General features: G+C 33.1%; 1 protein-coding gene across 21 annotated transcripts in view; it reads right to left on the bottom strand.

Annotated features, from left to right (window-relative positions):
• Positions 1-4444: 4444 nt before the first annotated feature.
• BAZ2B (bromodomain adjacent to zinc finger domain 2B) overlaps positions 4445-14247 on the bottom strand; it is a 292747-nt gene continuing 282944 nt past the window's right edge. For all 21 annotated transcript variants that reach the window (XM_011358820.2, XM_011358863.2, XM_011358829.2 and 18 more), the window contains 3 exons: positions 9652-9917; positions 9254-9397; positions 4445-5905 (listed from right to left, as the gene is read on the bottom strand). In XM_011358820.2, the coding sequence (XP_011357122.1) occupies positions 5752-5905; positions 9254-9397; positions 9652-9917 (564 nt within the window). In that variant the 3' untranslated portion in view covers positions 4445-5751. The remainder of the gene's footprint in view (positions 5906-9253; positions 9398-9651; positions 9918-14247) is intronic.

Here is a 14247-nt window from a genome sequence, read left to right as displayed (position 1 = left end):
TTAATTTTTGTATGTGGTCCAACTTTATTCTTTTGCGTGTGGGTATCCCGTTATTCCAGCATCATTTGTTAAAAAGACTTGTTTCCCCTTTGAATTGTCTTGGCATCCTTGTCAAAATCAATTGGACATAAAGATGAGGGTTTATTTCTGGACTCAGTTTTGTTCCACTGATTTATATGTCTCTCTCCTTATGCCAGCACCACATAGTCTTGATTAATGCAGCTTTCAGAGAATTTTTAAATTGCAAGTGTGAGTCCTCCAATGTTTTTTTTTTTTTCAAGATTGTTTTAGGTATTCTTGGTCCCTTGAATTTCCATATAAACTTTGTCAATTTCTGCCAAAAAGCCATCTGGGATTTTGATAGGCATTGTGTGGAATCTGTAGACCTGTTTGAGGATTATTGTCATATTAACAATATTGTCTTCCAATCCATAAACATGGTGTATCTTTCCTTTTATTTAGATTTTCTCTACTTACTTTCCACAATGTTTTAGTCTTTAGGGTACTCATTTGCACTTCTTTTGTTAGATTTATTTCCAAGTATTTTATTCTTGCCGATACTATTATAAATGAAATTGTTTTCTTAATTTCATTTTCCGATATTTTTTATTGCTAGTGTACAGAAATACAGTTGATTTTTTGTATATTGATCTTATATCATGCAATCTTGCTAAACTTGTTACATAGATATAATAGTTTTTTGGTGTAGATTCCTTAGGATTTTTTAAATATATAAGATCATGTCATCTGCAACTAGAAATAGTTTTCACATTTTTTTCCAGTCTGGATGCCTTTTTTCTTTTTCTTGCCTCATTGCTCTGGATAGACTCCACTATGCTTTGCTGTGCTGTGAAGGGCTGGTTCACCTGCCCCCACCAAGACCTGGATAAAACACTCCCAAGTACATCTCATTCTCATTGTGTCGACTTTATGCTCACCTGGCTTCTTTCAAGTGATTCATTCAGTCTCTTTCCCAGATATCATGACATTAGAAACCTGGACATGGTACCTTTGTCACTGTAAAGCAGAGAGGGTTAGCTACAATATCTACATAAAATGAAAACTACGAAAAGGCAAATCAAAATTGAAGTTGCTAATATGATTAGAGAATCTGCTAAGTTAGATATTTTTCAAAACGTAGTATTCAAATTCAAAATCTGCAATGAATTGTTAGTGAGAACTAATCCAAACAAATATTGAACACTAGTTAGGGATAAAAAATTTTTCCACTGCTGGCAGGAGTGTAAACTGGTCAGTCATCTGGAGAGTGCATTCTCTCCCTACATATAGATCCTAGAGAAACTTTTCCCACAGTCTCTTAGTTATCTATTGCTGTGTAACAAATTACTCAAAACTGAGTGGCTTAAAATAATAATAAACATTTATTATTTCATAGTTTCTGTGGTTCAAGAATTCAGGAGTGGCTTGGCTTAGCTGGCAGTTGTGGCTCAGGGTCTGGTGAAGTCGTAGTTATGTTGGCAGAGGTGCCAGTCATCTGAATGTTTAGCTTGGGCTGAAGGATCCACTTCTAAGATGCCACAGTCACATCGCTTGCAAGTTGGTGCTAAATATTGGCTATCCCGTAAGGCTGCTACGGTGTCCTCACAACATAGTAGTTGGCTTTACCCAGAGCAAGTGATCCAAGAGAACAAGATGGAAGCAACATGGAATTTATGACCTAGTCTGGGAGTTCACATATCACCACCCTGACATATTATGTTGGTCACACTGGCTAACCCTGATATAGTGTGGGAAAGGATTATACAAGGGGATGAATACCAGAAGGTAAGAAGCATTTGGGGCCACCTTGGAAATTGGCTTGCATGCACAGGTCCATAAAGGACATGTATGACAACATTCAGTGCAGTATTATTTGATAAGGAGTTGCAAGCAACTTAGGTTTTCATTCCTAAGAAATTTGAAAAGTAAAATGTGGTATATACCTGTGATGGAATACCTTGCAGCAATCGAAAGTAATGAACAAAATTTATATACTCTTTTTCAATTCAAAAGAAACAGAAATTAGACTAAAAAAGAGAATGAAATTGAGCATAACACAACTGATACAAGTTGACACTGTATCTGTGTGTGTGTGTATATATATATGTATATACATATATATGCACATATATATGTATATATGTGTATACATATATATATATATATGCACATATGTAACACTATATACACATTGCTAAATAAATATATAAAACCTTGACTGGAAAGACAATTAAAAATGAATGTATAGGAGAGGAAGGGAATTGAGGACCTGAAGGAAGAAGTAAAAAAAAAAGAGGGGTTTTGCAATAATGATGTGAACAGTTTGCCATTAGTTGAGGAGAGAAATTACTTCAATTTTGTGTAGTTGAGGTTTAACAAAAAAGTTTTTTTTTTTTTTTTTTTTTTTTAAGGCAGAGTTGCAATTTGGCCCAGGTATTGAAGCAAAATTTCTAGTAGATAAGGTTCTACTAGTTCCCCTTGTAATTTTTATGTGATATTCCTGTGGAATAGAAATTTCAGTCCTCTTAAAATACTTCCCTTATCTCCTTGTTGGAATAAAATTCTTTTAACAGGACATGAACCTCTTTCACTTTTCAAATGGAGATATTTAAGATGCAAAGAACCTTGAGACAGAGAGCCCACAAATAAAATTTACAATAAGGAGTAAACGATTGATATCCGATTTCCTCGTTGAGGATATGTTTAATGGAAGACTAAATGAACACGATTTTAAATTTCTTCAAAGGGTATTGGGGTGGAGGGGATGGAAAAGAGAAGGAGTACAGAGAGGGTGCATTAAGGTAGCAAGAACAGGTTAGATCCCTTAAAATTTTGATTAAAATTAGTGTTTAACAAATTTCATTTTTGGTTAAAACAAGAAAAAGAGATCACCTTGCATTTATGGTAATTTAGTTCTTTTGTATTCAAGGTATACCCATAGATTTTCACTTGTTTAATTTTCACTATGGTTAACAACTCAATAAATGTTAATTTACTCTCTACATATTGTTTCAAAGTAAAAACTATTTTCTGAATTTAATAGTAGTGGATTGTTTGGTTATCTTTGGTTGGTCACTGAGTGATAATCTGAATCTCAATTTGAGAGCAGGCCAGTTTTTATAATTTACAGAGCAAGCAGGACTAAAAGGGATAAGGTTTATGTTAAAGTTTAATTTACCTTAATAAAATTATGTTGTGTATACATGTAGTTGTGTGATGACAGAGGGTTAGGAAAATTTTTTATATTTGAGGAGAACAATGATACTGGTTTTATTGAAAATATATTCAACATAGGGCACTGTGAATGCAAGAGACATTCACATAACAAATGAGCCACATATGTATAGTGACAAGTGTTACCTAGACGAATTGCAATCCTTTTGGGATCACGTTCACTACTTCTTGAGCAGCTACTCCTGCAGAGTAATAACAATAAAGACACCAGTCTAAAGTAGCCAAAATTGACCGATCTTTACACTTTTCAGGGAATATCTTATTTTTAAAAGAAAATTATCACTCTTGAAAAATTATTCTTTTGTGTGTTTATTTCTCATTATGAGCCCCTCAGACACCAGACATGTTATCAAATAAGTCACTTACATACCATCTAATGTAAATTACCATAAGCATGTATCTTCCCTAAGGCAAAAAGCCCCCACGAAGAAAATGCCCATGGAGCATCTGGCAGTTCTATAAACACAAAGACTATACACTTTATTCACAGCACCACCTTGTTCCCTACTCCACATGGTATTTTTGATTAAGCACCAGCCCCTTAAGGCATCACTGCAATATTTGGTTAACAGAAACTGACATATTTGCATAATAACAGCTGATTTTCATATAAGTCTTCACAAAATCAAGGGCTTTTGGAAAATACTCTGTGGTTTCGAAGTATTTTAAAGTCAGAAATATTTTCTTGAAAACTTTTCTATTCTCCCTTCACAATTAAAAGGATTTTTAAAGGACATTATCTAAGGACTTTTCTATTAGGTATAATAATAAGCCCCATGAAGACAGGCCTGGGCCTGCCTTCTTCACCAGTGATTCCTTAGAGCCCAGCAAAGCTTCACATCACATCACATTTCATGACTGCTTGACTTTGTATCTTATGATTAGTCTAATTTATATGATCAGTTTTTCTTATTGCCCACTGTTATATGTCCACTGACAGAAACATTTCTCTTATCAGAATAAGACCTTAAAATGTATTTTAATATGTCCATATTGAAAATGTGAAATAATAAAACGTGGTCCAGAGAGGTTCCGACTCATGAAATTCATATCATTTGACCAAAAGCCACCCCGTTCCACTCAGTCCAGTTATCTCTGAACCATACTCTACTGCTTCTCCTTTATAATTCTCTTAAAAAAAATCAAATTTAAATTCACTGCTTTTTTGAAAAGCCTGTATTTTCAGGTTCATTAAGAAAAACTAAAAAACTAGTTTGTAAAAGTCTTTTATTGTATCCGTGCCACACATAGTAGTGAAAAATAACACTCCTAAAAAAAAGAATGCTACCTTTTCCACAACATTTTATTTTAAATAAAACTTCAAGTACTCTTACATAGGTACAAAAAAAATTCTGATCTATTTGCCTCCAACAGACCACCACGACACACAGTAGATAAAACACAGTGGTTACAAACGTCTTTTAAATTTATTTCTGAGGCAAGGCAAATGGGAGGAAAATGTTTCTATGAAAAAATACTGTGTGTGTAGGAAATTGTCACAATTTTATTCCACATGGATACAAATGATTATACTTTAATTTAGGCCCTGGTGGCTTAAAATTATATAACAAAATAGAAAAATGGAAAACTAATATCCCCTACACCCTGTTTCAAAGGCAGGCACTACCAAGATCAAGGAGACGCCACAGTGTTGGTAGAGGATAATTACTGTACAAGCTGTATAGCTATAATTACCTTCGGACTAAAATAAAATGCTACAATCCTTCTAAGGCATAAACAATAATGTCTGCAAACAATATATACACATAATACATATTTAAAACAAGACAATATAAACAATAATGAACAGTATATACATGTCGATTTTTCTTCACTGTCTTGAAATACAATTTACTACACAAGTGATGCAGCAACATATATATATGTATATATATAAATGTACTTGTAACTCTACAGTAAAGTTTATTTTTGGTGCTTTTATAGCACATCAGTGTAAACAGTTTAACTTGGCTTTGTTTTATATTTTAAAACATTCCTTGTTGTATTTTCAAGATTTAAAGCAATTTTCTAGTTCTTCCTTTTCACAGAAAACGAAGATTCTGGATGTGGTTTAATCATAAATAATTCATAAAATTAAATACATTCACTAAAAAATAAACTACAAAGTAAAAAAATGAAAAATAGATATTTATTGAGAGGGAAAGGAGAACCATTTCCCACGTTAGAGCTCTGGTGTTGAATATTCAGTGCGATTTGATATATTTTAATTGCTATTGCACTATAACACCCTTTCCTTTGAAAATTCTTTGGGTGTGCTTCCCTGTTCTACCTAAAGTAGCTGATAAATCACACAAACCAATAACCAAGGGCCTTGGTTGTTGTAGGAGTGAAGCCTTTAAAAATGGTATCATTCTTCTGATACTTTTTTTTTGTGATACTTATTTTAAGAAAAAAAAAGTCATTATGTATGTGCCTTGCACATTTACGTAAATAGAGTTCACACTGCTGGTCTCATTTGTCCTTGTTTAAAAGGAAAAAAAAAAGATTATTATAACTTCAGCTCACTTTGAAAGTATCTGCCCACTTTTTTTCAAAATACTTCCTCATACTGTGGCCAGCTCTGCCTATATCAGAATCATCTTCATTAAATGTTTCACAGTTGTCAAAAACAAGCCTGACATCTAGAGCAAAGGATTCAAAGTTTGGATACCTGAAAGAAAACACATGATAAAGAGGTTGCTTTTGTAGGGTGGCTTTTTTTTTTTTTTTAAACAAATGAAATGGTAATAAAAGGTACAATAAAAACTAAAACTGAAAGGAGAAAGAAAAATATTAGGATAACTGCATTTAAAGTTTTATAAAATGTATTATACCCTCTTACAAATGGAACATTTAAAAAACTACACGTGCCCTGAACCATATAGGATTTAAAGACAGGTAAAATGGAAAAACATATTTCTCTGAACATCAAGATATATTTCAACTAACTAGCATTTTCCCCACATCCAATTTCCTGTTTGACCTATATCACAATTCTATTAGAAGCCTCATCCCACTTGACTAGTTTATTAACCTCTCTGATCAACTGTATTATTTGTAATACCCCTATTACCCACATTCAAAAATATTTAGTTGCAGCAGATAAAACGTAAATGCTTCCTATGCACTATAAACATTAGATTTGCCCTGTGGCTTTTAAACACATCCCAGGATATGCCACTGTGTTAAATCTTTCTTATTTCCCATTTCTCTTCTCTCTTCAAATATGCTCTTTTGCTCAAGTATTAGAATATGATGACCCAGATCAAGCAAAAAAAAAAAAAAAAAAAAAAAGCATTTGCTATCCCTTTACCAGAGATAACATTATGAGGAACTGGCTTTCAATAAGAAGTGCTGTGATTTCTGTGCTTTTTTGGTGGGATAAGCCCACTTCTTTTTCTCTGTAATAAGATGAATAAGAGAACAGAAAGGTGAATGAATCTGTCTAAACTTATTGGTAAGAAAAGAATGGTTCATTTCAAACCAACTCAAGCCAAATCAATACATTCTGAAAGAGGACTTTTGGAAATTCAAATTTAAAATAATTCTAACTAAGGGTAAGATGGAAACTGAAATAATTTACCCATTTGAAATACCCATGAAGTATGCTGTGAAGCTCTGAGACCTGGTAATAGTGAAATTATTTCTTTGATGAAATACCTTGTATAGTCTTCACTCCTTCCTTCTAATATGATCAATAATAAAAATAAATAAAATTTTCTTTATCTGTAATGAGCTCACAGAGTTAATGAAACCCTTAAGTAACCTCATCCATTTTCCTTTTCTTCTGAGAATTATTTTTTTTTTGAGGTGAAATTCATATGTGATAAAATTAACCATTTTAAGGTTGACAGTTCAGTGGCATTTAGTATATTTACAACATTGAATTACCACCACCTCTATCTAGTTCCAAAACGTCGTCATCACCCCAGAAGGAAACCCTTTACCTATTAAGCATTTCTCTCCATTCCTCCCTATTCCCACTCCCTGGCAAGCACAAATCTGTTTTTCTGTCTCTATGGATTTACCTATTCTGGATATTTCACATAAATGGAATCATATAACATGTATGGGAATAAGTTTTATAAAATATTTAAAGTTACTTCGAGAAATATTTGTCTCTTTAGACTGTTCATACTATAAGAAAAGGTTAATGATTAATGCTAAGGAGACTGGAACTGGGAGAGAATTCTAGGTGAGATTCTAGGTGAAATAAGTGTAACACATACTCTGTCCCTTCTTTTATAGAAGGATGGGCGGCTAATGGAACCCAGAAAGATTTATTAATAAAGTAGGTACTTCCTCTCCTCTGTTCTATAAATTTCTAGTTTAAAATTTTGAAATACTGTGAGTTTTGGTTCCAACTGATTAGTTTGGGTTTAATTAAATACCCCTAAGTTAGAGGAGCCTGAATTCACCGAATTATGCCTCTCATACAGCTGGCATCATAAATATTTATGAAGAACTGCTTCTCTCTCTGCCTGTTTCCACTGTGATCCCCTCTGTTCACCAAAATTCATTCTGAAAAGGGAACTTCAATTTTACAGCTCTTTTGCTATTTCTGTATTAATGTCTAAGTCTGTTCTTTTGGAGGTTTGGGGATTGAGGATCCTCCTCTATCCAGGAATCAGAGAATCACAAAAGTTAAAGTTAAGAGTGAATTTAAACATGGTCAGATCTTTCTGTGTAAGTCTTTGTCCTGGCCATGTTGGATATAAAGTCTATCATGCTGCCCTTCTAAACCTATGATTATTTGGATAGAATAGCAAAAGAATTAGTCCATATCTGGACAGTAGTTTTTGCTGTTTGGTTCACATTAGGACCAATAATTTTAATGGTTATAAATGTTTTCTCAATTTGGGCAGGTCCTTTTTTTAGTTCTTAAAAAATAAAACAAAGACATAATCCTTTGAAAGACTGACATTTCAGCCTTCTAAGAAATAAATTAGTCATTTGGTCAATCCAATAAATCATTTGGTATATGTGAGAGGAACACTGATCATTGAGTTAAGTTCTACTCAACTCTTCTAAACTGAATGTAAATTATAGAGTATGGTGATTTTCACCAAAAGAATGCCAAGGAAGAACTAAATAATATAGGGTATACTGATGATAACAACATCAATAATGTAATTAAACTATATTTTAAAGTTATTCTTTCAGTGTAAAGTTCCTTCTTTCTCCATATTTTCTGTGACTTTGCCTGAAGAGATAGGCATGGACTACATTAACTGGGATGTAGGAATAAAAGGAGCAGGGAAGAATGGAGAAAAGAATATAGCCCCCAGCTCCTGGCCATTCACATGTGGAATGCTTTTGTGTGGGCTTGATCTTGTAAGTGAAAAGCTTCGTTCTTGAGGCTCCAAAATGGGCCAGTATATAGAACCAATTAAATTCCATTAACAATTAGGACCTTCTGGCAGGAGTCTAAGGTCATGAACTGTGGTCAGGAATTTACCCTTTTGTTGGGATCACAAAGAGGATTTGAGAGAGAGTAACAAATGATAGATTCCTTCTACATTAAAAAAATACGTTTTCAGTATCCAACAACTCATAATAAAGCTTTTAATATGAAAAATTTCCAATGATCTTCTGTCTAAATATTATAATGATCTGAAAATATTACAGAATCAATTTTCGTTAAATCTACATGAGATGATGTCAATACATCATCTAGTGCACAGTACAAGCTCCACCTTACCTGTTGCTTACTTACTTTGGGGGGCTTCCCTGACGCTTTCCCTCACCCCCCCCAGTTGAGCTTGGTGCCCCTCCAATGTCAAAAACAGCATTATCACCCTCCTTTATAATGGTTTAAATAATTTTGATTCACTTGTCTTCCATACCATACTACCCTAACCAAATACACATGCATACACATACTCATGCATACACACACATCCTCTCCAAAGGCAGGGCCTCTGTCATTGCATTAAATTAATGTAGTTTTGGCTCACTAGAAAAATATCTAGCATATATAAAGCCTTCAATAAATACTGAAGTGAAATAATTTACTTACTGTCCACTACTTAACTTCTCTCTAATTGTGGAAAAATCCATAGGCTTCTTAATAACTTTCTTATAACCAGGAACAAGTTTCAAGTTTACAGGAAGTAGAAAAGGCCATGCATCCTCATGAGTTTCCATTTCAGTAAGGATCATACTAAAGAAAATAATATTTAAAATAAATATCCGTGCTTTAGAATGATTTATTTTTGTTAAAAAATTAGCTTTCATAATCTTTCAACAAAAAACAATGCAAATTTACTTAAAAGGATAAAAGTATACATTTACTTATATACTTTACATTTTTCTATTTATGTAAATTATCCAAAAGTCACTTTTATTATGGTAGAAGGTTTCTAAAAGTAAAATGGGACATTATGAATATACAGTATATGAAAACTAAAATAATACCTGCAAAGAGCTAGGTCCTTGGAGTCATCTCTTTTAGGTTTCTTAACAGAAGTAAAACTTTCCTGTTTTGACAAGTTAATAGAAGTGTTTTCTTCTATTTTTCTTTTTTTCAGGTCTTTGTTTCCTCTTTTTAGTGAACTACTTGTAGATGCAGAGTCTTCATCTTCAGTATCCCCTGTTAAAGCTACTTTCTTTCCTTTCTTTGAATCATTAGCCTTTTTTCCTTTGACATGAAGTTTTTTGAATTTTAGAGTTTGACCACTTGCCTTTAATTAAAAACAATAAATGAGCTATAAGAAAATAACTGCCTATAGACCTATTATTTTAAATTATGAAAGTCTGACAGAACAAAAATATTATCTCTGATCTAGAAAGTTGATAATTTTATTATTTTCAAGAGAGATCAATGCATTTTTTCTCCCATAATATAAGGCTAAAACCTAATAAAGCATGCAAAATTTATCTTAAGAATCCTTAAAACTTAAAGATGCTGATCTCATGGTAATCCATCTTTGGTACTACAGCACTTATCAGCAATATTCCTCTTGTCTAGGTTACTAATCAAATGAATTTATAGATACAAAAGGACTATCTTTTAGAACACAATATAATTAAGAACAAAGGTGACCATAAACAAAAATATAGAGCTTATTAATAAGAAAGTTAAAGAGGTAATTAAAAAGCTAGGCCAAAACATGCAAAATAGTTCATGAAGTATTAAATAGAGAAAAAGTCCTTTTAAAGATCAAATATACTGAAAATTGACTTTTTTCTGAATAAATAAAAAAGCATTTGCTATAAGAAGAGAATTCCACAAACATGTGGTCCCCACGTGTGAACAAAGCAGTGGTGAAGGATGAGCAACCAAACAAAAAAAAAAAAAAGAAAAAGGAAAAGAAAAGATGTCTATTTTGAAGAAAACAAATAGTATAAAAGATTATATTTGGAATCAAAGGTTATTAATTCCAGCTATTACTCTGTCAGTAAGTATGGAACTTTGTACAAAAATATCTATGAGGCCATGTTTTTGTCATATATAAGATAAGCAACACAATTGGTAAGGTCATTCAAGCTCTAAAATTACATTAAAAAAATCTCAATGTGGCCTTATGTAATCTAACCACAACCTGCAGGTAGCAGCACATTGATATAACAATGAGCCCTCCTTCCCCAATTTGAAAATGGAAAATAAGTCAGAATTTTGACTTAAATGTTATAATAAATATAATAGATCACAGAAGGGTGGTAAGCAAAGTCACTGGTAATGTATGGTTTTTGTTTTGATTTTCCAAAATAATGTTTACATTTTTTTTTTTTAGACACTTCATTTCCTTTCTTATCCGAACTGTTAAGAAATTTTAGATGCCAAAGACAATATTTAGTCTAGCCATAATTTAAACTTAGCTATATTATTGAAATAAATTTGGTCAAAACCATTTCTTTGGAGTATTTCATATCAACTTCTGTGATGATTTCATGACCTCTTCTAGCAATATTTTTTTTTAAAATTACTATTAATCAAGAAATTAAAAATATTTGGTTCTCAATCTGGTGACGGCCAGAGAGGAGGGGATTTGGAGGCTGGGAGAAAGCGGTGAAGGTTTAAAGAAATACAAATTAGTACTTGATAGAAGGTCACGGGGATGGGGAGCATGGCACAGGGAATGCAGTCAGCAGTAATGCAATGGCTAGGTGTAGACTAGAGGAGAGAAAGAGCAATCAGGGGGATAGTTTTATAAACTATATAAATGTCTAACCAATGTACTGTATACTTGAAACTAAAAATAAAAATTTGGTTCTCTGTTGGCAGGCTAAAAGTATAGTTGAGATACTTTAATTGACTAAAATAATAAGGCAAATCCTAAATCTAACACCTCCGCAAGATCATATATAAAAATCATTACCCCTTGTTACTAACAGAAATAATTAAAATGTTTTACTCTCTTCTGAAATTAGTTTATTAATTTTTATTCACTAAAATCTGATTATTTTTTCATATTATACTAAGCTTTTAGTATTCTGAAATCATAAAAAGAGAAAAAGAAAATGCTTAATATAATGATGAAAGTCCATTTAATAAAGATTAATTTAAGTTAAATTGAAAACTTGTGTTACTTAAAAAAGAAAATTTCGTGAATTATGGGCCAAAACCTTTAGTTCCAATTTGAATTAAAATATTACTTGGGATCATTTGCTAACGAAGTAATATTCAAAATAAGAAAACATGAAATTTAAACCACAGAATCAAGACTTTTTTTGATATTTTAAAAGACAATGAAGTCTCTCTATGTATTTCTTTAATAAATGACATTTATTAGCTTACCTCATTAAACCGTGCACATACACATAGTTTCAAAAGCAAGTTTTTGTACAATTACTCTGCTACCTCATTACTTTTTTCTTGGACAGAGAGGTCTCATTCCCCACCCCACCCTTTCTCTCTTGTTAGAATCTAAATTCAAAGAAGAACTGTCTTAAACAGAACCTATCAGATTATGCATACAAGGGCACATTTCTGTTATGGCTGTATATTTATATATCAGAAGTTGTGAAATGGCGGCTCACAGACTGTAAATAGTTCACAGAATGTGTTGTTTGGCTCATATAATGCTTGTAGAAATTCTGAATTTGTTGCCAACATTTAACATTTGGGAGGACATGCATAAAAATCCCTAATCCTGAAAAACTAGGAGGTCCTGGAATACTGGCCCACATGTCTATATGACAGCAATTGGCTGGAGATGAGTGATGACTGGCACATTTAAATGGAGGCATAACTTTCCTGTTTGCCACAGTCATAACTCTTGTGTTATTTGCCTGGCTTTTGTAGGGAATGGAATTTGAAACTTCGTGTGTGTGTGTGTGTGTGTGTCTATTAGTGTGTATAAATGTGTATGTATACACTCTGTCTTATTGATTTTGTGGTCCTGTGATATTATATAAATATAATAAGGTGTATGTATATATTGGCATGCATATACACATACACACAGAGTAAAAATACTTAATCACAATGTTGTATGAGGAAATAGCCATTTGAGAGTAAGATGTAACAGTATAAATATTTGTAAATAATGATGAATTACTGAAAAGATATTTTAAAACCTTAACTTTAAAAATCCTTATATAAAATAATCTAATATTTTTAGTTGCTGTAAAAAACATAACATCTAATTTAGTACATTTAAAAAACAAAAAAAGTAGCAGCTTAGCTGCATTTCCATAGAAAGGCTTGGGTGAGATCACAGATCTTGTCTCCTAGTTTACTCCTTGAATGACAGCCAAAATTCTAATTTCAGCAAATCTACAAAACACAAATCTACAAAACACAAAACCTCCTATTGCCTCTCAGATGATATTCCCAATACTTCAAACACTGACTTGTTAAGAATTCATAAAGTATTAGAGAAACTTTCTATAACTTGACAGATATGAAACTAAAAGATAGTTTATGTATAACCAGTCAAGATTATTGAACTACATTTAACTATTGTAACAAAAATGATAAAGTAATTAGAAATAAAAAAGCAAGTATTAGTGACTAAGATGTCATGTGGGACCCTCTGCTATTTTGTGAAATATAGCCTAATACAAACATGTCACAGAATTTTAAAGTTATTAAAACTTTCCACCCATGACCGTATTTAATCCTCACAAAGCAGATACTGTCTCATTTTACAGAAGATATTTCTGAGAAAGTGTGCCAATGTTTATAGATCAGTGAGGTGAGAAAACCAATAAAGGAGACTGAAGAGTAAAGGCAGGAAGAAAACCAGGTGAGTATGGTATTCTAGAAGCCAAGGAGGAAGGAGTGTCCCACTCTATCTAATGTAACTGATAGATGAGATCTAAGCCCTGATCTCTGGATTGAGCAATGTGGAAGTCATTTATGGCCATGAAAACAGCAATTTTGGAAAAGCTGTGGAGGTGAAAATTTGACTGGAGCATAAGATTGAATCAAAGGAGAGAAAATGGAGAGAACCAGAACAGAAAACTTTCCATGAATTTTACTGTAAAGAAGAGAGGAATGGGAGAAATGAATCAAGGAAGAAGTGAGGCCAGAAGAGGGTTTTTGTTTACTTTTCTAAAGGAGGGAGAAAGTAGCATGTTAGTGAGCTGATGACAGCGGGGAAGGAGAAACTGATGCAGGAGAAGAGAGAACTGCCTGAGTCACACTCCTAAGGAAGGGAGAGCGGCTGAGATCCGAGGCACAAGTTGGAGAATTGGCTTATTTAGGGGCAGGAACAGCTCATGGCAACATGAGAGAAGGCAGAGTATTTGAGCCCAGATACAGGAAGGATGGTAGATGTGGTGGAGGATTCTTGTGATATTTTCTTCTGATGGCTTCCATTTTCACAGTGAAATGGGAATAAAGCCATCAAATGAGAATGAGAATGGAGACAGCGCTGGAGGTAAATCGTCAGGCACTATTAAAGACCCGAGTGTTTTTCTCCAGTCACATTCAGATATAAAGAAGTCAGAGCTGGATTAGCCAGAATGATGCTTTTTCCAAATGAGAGGGAGGCAAAGGAGCCAAAGGTGGATGCTGGGGTACTGACACTTATAAGCTAGATCAGGAGGAAAGAGAAGACTGAG

The sequence above is a fragment of the Pteropus vampyrus genome, unplaced genomic scaffold (genome assembly GCF_000151845.1).
Source record: "Pteropus vampyrus isolate Shadow unplaced genomic scaffold, Pvam_2.0 Scaffold2, whole genome shotgun sequence".
NCBI classification, from domain to species: Eukaryota; Metazoa; Chordata; class Mammalia; order Chiroptera; family Pteropodidae; genus Pteropus; species Pteropus vampyrus.
Note: the sequence above shows the minus strand (reverse complement) of the source record. Positions and strands in the feature narration are given on the sequence as shown.